Source organism: Gekko japonicus, unplaced genomic scaffold (genome assembly GCF_001447785.1).
Source record: "Gekko japonicus isolate JY-2015 unplaced genomic scaffold, Gekko_japonicus_V1.1 scaffold7068, whole genome shotgun sequence".
In the NCBI taxonomy this organism is placed as follows: Eukaryota; Metazoa; Chordata; class Lepidosauria; order Squamata; family Gekkonidae; genus Gekko; species Gekko japonicus.
Genome location: NW_015172222.1, coordinates 1 through 5,262, shown reverse-complemented (window position 1 = coordinate 5,262; position 5,262 = coordinate 1). Strand labels below are relative to the sequence as shown.

The window sequence follows — 5,262 nt, the reverse complement described above, 5'->3', positions numbered from 1 at the left end:
AGGAAACAATCCATATACAATAGAGCCTCCTCAGGAAAGCTCCTCCATTAGCATGTTCACAGCCTGGGGAAGTCCTACAAGATAATGACTCAGCCCTACCCCATCTTCCCGAGTAGATATAAATTACCTGCCTATCATTTTGTTCTCACCTTGACACAGAGAGTACTGCATCTTTCTGTGCTATACCTCTGAGGATGCCAGTCACAGCTACTGATAAAACGTCAGGTTCTACAATGCCATGACCACAGCCATACAGCCCGGGAAATCTAAGCTAATGAATTATAATACTTCAAACAGCATTTACACATTATAGGTGGCTTGGAATAATAATGAAGGTGCTAAGATTAATATAACAATAATCTTTTTAATGAGGATCAGTGTGTTTTGATGGTTTGTTCCTGGCATTTTCCCTTTCTTTGACCTCTTGCAATGGCAGGAAGCCTCCCACTGTTCCAGTATGAGTCACAAAGGGACACTCTAGGAATTGCTGGAAACATTGTTGCTTGTAAGTGATTAGTGTCACCAGAAATATCCCTGCCTTCCACAACCCTCCCACTGAGAATTTAGGCAAATTGTGAGAAGGAGAGCAGGAAAGGCTGAGCCAGAGCTTGGCTCTCATAGCCCTTTCTTACATGCCTGGGGTAATGTTGACCACCAATTTGGGGTCAGGAAAGAATTTTCCTCCAGGCCAGACTGGCCCAGGGATCCTGGAGCCCTTTTGCCTTCCTCTGTGCATAGAGCAGGGGGTCACTAGGGAGTGGGGGGGAGTTGTGAATCTCTTGCGTTGTTCAGGGGGTTGGACTAGATGACTGGCAACCCACTCTCCATGTCGAAGGCCTAGCATGGAGTGCCGCCTATTTTAGCTGTCACAAAAGGTTACAAGGAAACCTCTCACAAACCTTTGACAAAGTCTATAATACTGTCCACAATTTCTACCCCAGCCGGAAAGGTGAAAATGCCCAGGTCGGAAAAGTTCAGAACCCCGTGAAACCCCTGTTCAGCATGGAACCACCTGACTTTCACCCCACAATCCTCCAGCCGTTTCTTGTACAACAGGCCGTCGTCTCGAAATACGTCGTATTCGCAGGTCACAATGAAAGTTTCGGGGAGTTGCTTGATGATGTGGTCTTCAGCAAAAATGGAAGAAAAGGTTTCTTCCAGCAGCTCTGGAAACTGTTTGTAAACCTCGGGCTTGTAAGGAGCAAGAGGCACCTCTCGGTAACCACGTTTAAATTTCTCGGGAATGTTATCGGCACTCACCCACTTTCGGTATTTCAGCCTATAATGATCTGGCACATGAGAGCCTTTCAGGATATCACTTTTCAGAGCTGGGTCCTTTATAAAATACTGCAGGATAAACTTTATCACAGTTTCCTGGCTCAAAAGCGGCATAGTAGCATTCTGCACGTAGGAAGGCAGGTTGAAGTCCATTGCTTGAACGCCAGCATAGATCAGTGCTTGAGCCCGTAGTTTGGGGAGGTCTCGTCTCTTCGTCAGTTGTTGGGCTACGACAGAAGTGAAATTGCCTCCTGCACTGTCCCCAAAGATGATGATTTGAGAAGGATCTACCCCATAGACCTCCGCATTTCGCATGAAGTGTACAGTAGCTGCCAGGCATTGCTTGTACTGACTGGGATACGGGTGCTCAGGAGACAAGCCATAGCTAGAAAGCCATAACAAAGAAGCAGAGGGTTAGTTTACTTTGATTCCTTTGCGAATTGGATTGGATGGAGGAATTGATGCCGAGTGGGAAGCTGATGAATGCATGGGCAGATGAATTGGTGGAGGGACAGAGCGACAGAAAAGGGGGAGAGGGGGGGAGGTGCAGAGGCTAGGCCAGGGCTCCCTAACCTTTTCAACCCTATGGAGCCTTTGAAATTCTGACACTGGATGGTGGGCGAAATCACAAAATGGCTTCCACAAGAGGCGGAGCCAACCACAAAATATCAGGAAGTGCGGTCACGTGGAACTCTAATAGTAACTCTTCAACATTTCAGGCAGAAGCTCTGTTTAGTAGGATACCTTTGAAAAGGAACATATTGTTTAAAAATATTTTCTTGGGTACACACAACTGATCGTCAGTCGTACGTTAATCTTTGTGCTACAAAGCTAGTCAGATCTCCTGATGCACTCCTGAGACGTGTGTGTGTGTATGTGTGTTTCCTAGTCTGACATACTGACCATAACACTGGGATCTTTGGAGGAAAAAGATCATAGAAAAGTAACTACATTCACACAGGGGTGCCTTATACACACGTACAATGTGTACTGTTTTGTATCTCCTTTCCTTCTGGCCACCAAATCCCTCCACAAATCGAGCTGGAATTATGAGCATTGTGTATGCATATATAAAGAAGTGTACATGCACAGGAAAGCTTCTACCCAGAATTCAACTTGTTGGTCTTAAAGGTGCCACTGGACTGAAACTTTGTTCCATTGTGTATGCAAGTGTGCATTTTTGTTTATCGATACTTGGTTGAATTCACTTACCTGACAGCTACAAGCACTACATCAGCCTCCTTGGCAATTCTACAAACACTTTAAAAATGTAGCCAAGATTTTTCTGATGTTAAAAATTTGAAATTACAACCTCAGTGGAAAACAGCTTTATTTGGGTCTGTGCTTAGAAAAGCATTAGATAAATGAGTTTATTTATTGATTCATTTAAACCAAGTCCTGGGTTTATTTTGTTGTTCAGTCGCACAGTCGAGTCCGACTCTTCACGACCCCATGGACCAGATCACGCCAAGCCTTCCTGTCTTCCGCCGTCCTCTGAAGTTGGCTCAATTTCATGTTCGTTGCATCTGTGACACTGTCTAACCATCTCATCCTTTGCCCTCCCCGTCTTCTTTGACCTTCAGTCTTCCCCAGCATCAGGGTTTATTAGGGTGATGCATTTTCTTTAAAAAAAAAATCTGCTTAATTTCACAGGTTTTGAGAATTAGATACGTTTGTGTGTGTAATATAAACTGCAGAGTGCTTGATACAGAAATAATATTTAAAATGCAGGTATTTTACAGGAAAATTACAGCATGAGGCAGTTGAAAGGGATTTGGATACATTCACTGATATGTATGGATTGTCCATAAGGTCACCCAACCTCCAGGTGTTGGCTGGGGATCTCCTGGGATTACAATTCATCTCCAGCCAACAGACATCAGTTCACCTGGAGAAAATGACTATTTTTGAAGGTGGAATCTATGGTATTATTCCCCGTTGAAGTCCCTCCCTTCCGCAAACCCCAACCTCCTCCGACTCCACCCCTCCAAATCTCCAGGTATTTCTCAACCCAGAGCTGGCAACCCTACTTGTACAATGGAAAAGCACAATAAAAATACAGGAATATTCGAATCTGACCAACAGGAATACAACATTCAATTGCATTCCTGTTTCCGCATAGGACTCTGCGTCTCCCTCTGTTTGTATCTTTAATTCTTCATTAGTACTGAAGTTCCCCCAAATGGAAGGCTTGCAATTTCTTACATTCTCTACTAACCCCAAAATAATATGACAAACATGAAACTGTCTCAAATCCCACAAAGTTGAAAATCTGTCCACGACACAATATGAACTCTCTGAACTCTCACCGATACTTCCAACCACGCCAGCTCCCCCATGGAAGAGAACCATTCCTTTCCTCCAGTCAGCAGATGGTGCCTTAGGCTGGTAAACTCGGACGGGAACTCCATCGAAAAGCAGGTCTTTGGCAGAGAGACTTGGATCCAGCCGGGGCTTCCTGAAACTCACTGTGAAGTGGATGAATTCAAGCTGCCTGCAGATGCCCAACATTTCGCAAATCTTCCCCTTGTTTCAAGAAAGAAAAGAAGATGGATACTGTAAAGTCTACTGAACACATTGGCATATATATTGGCATATATTGGCATATATATAACCCCACCCTTCAGATTCACAATTACTAAGGTTATCTAATGTGCTTTCTATGAACTCTTCACCTAGTGCACCTTTTAAAATCATTCCCCAATATCTATTTATTAAAACATTCATATTACATCGTTGATAGCACTTTACGACATCCCTTCCCCTTTCATTAGCCTCATAGTCCTTCAAACCTCTGGCTGTAGGGTTTCCAGGTCGTCCCAGCCACTGGCAGAGTGTGGGACCGGATGCCTTCCATTCTTGTGCTGGACAATGCCTTTTTTGAGATCCGAGGCTTTGGCCCCACTACCAGGAGTCTCCAGACCTTTCTCAGTGTTGGTTGGTTGGTTGGTTGGTTCTGGAGATCTTCATGGAGATGGACCCTTGGTCTCTACTGCTTCATGTGTTTTTTGTTGTCATCATTTGTTTCTTTTGGGTTTTCTCCAAATCATCTCCTCTACTCAGTATCTCCCTAAGGGTTTCATCTTCCCTTCTTCAAGCAGGATCTTGACTCTGTCTCATAATTTGATCCTTCAACAGTTCCACTTGAAAAGATGCTGGTCCTTTTAGCCTTTTTCGTCTTCCCAGGACCCATGCAGTCCAGAGTGGATGGAAATTTTGACTGTGGTCACACAAGCAGTTTGCACTGATATTGTTGTGGTACTTTTGAGAATTGAAAGAGCATAATCAGGCAGCAACATCTACCTTCTGTGCCCCAGTCATCGCCACCCCATTCCACCCCATTTTGCAAGCGGAGTATTCAGGTGTAGTCAGGGGAAAGTCTGGTGTTTATGGATATCAGTGGTTTCACCCAGCATTTCCAGATGTCTGAACTCCCCTGGTGCAAGCTCAATCCAGTTGGGAAGTCTGATCATTTGGTTCCATTTGATCATTTGGTTCCAGCAATGTGTGCATAACCGCATCTTTGTACACACCAGCACACTTTCAGCTGTCTTCTGAGGTGAGAAAGGGGGAGAGGGAAGGGCAGGCTGAGAAGCCTCCTTTGTCTTTTTTCATGCCGGTTCCTCTGCCTACAGCCTAGCAACACACAGGCGGCTGCCTACAGCTTAGCAACACACAGGCGGGGGAAGGAATTAATTGAAAAGATGAGTTTTTTTCAGAGGGGGAGGCAGCCTCCTTCAGCTGTCAAAACTGAGTGGTGCTTTGAATAAGCAGCTATGTGCATATGCAAAACACATTTTTTGAAAATAAAAAGAAGCCATCTGACCACCCACTCTATGGTTGCCTCTCAGCAATAATCTGAACAGTCAACTACAGGGCCAGCACACAGTGAGGTCACCCCTTCCAATGAGAATTTAAACTGCAGCAAATAGAGCAGGGGTATCAAACATACAACCCCGGGGGCTAGATGAGGCCCCCGGAGGG

The 5,262-nt window shown here is 44.8% G+C and overlaps 1 protein-coding gene across 1 annotated transcript; it reads right to left on the bottom strand.

Annotated features, from left to right (window-relative positions):
- Positions 1-748: 748 nt before the first annotated feature.
- Positions 749-2,538, bottom strand: LOC107118707 (arylacetamide deacetylase-like 3; the record flags this gene model as incomplete). The annotated part of the gene is made up of 2 exons (XM_015421063.1): positions 749-1,663; positions 2,491-2,538. Coding segments are annotated over 2 exons (820 nt in total), but the record flags the coding sequence as incomplete, so codon positions are not given.
- Between the last annotated feature and the right edge of the window lie 2,724 nt (positions 2,539-5,262).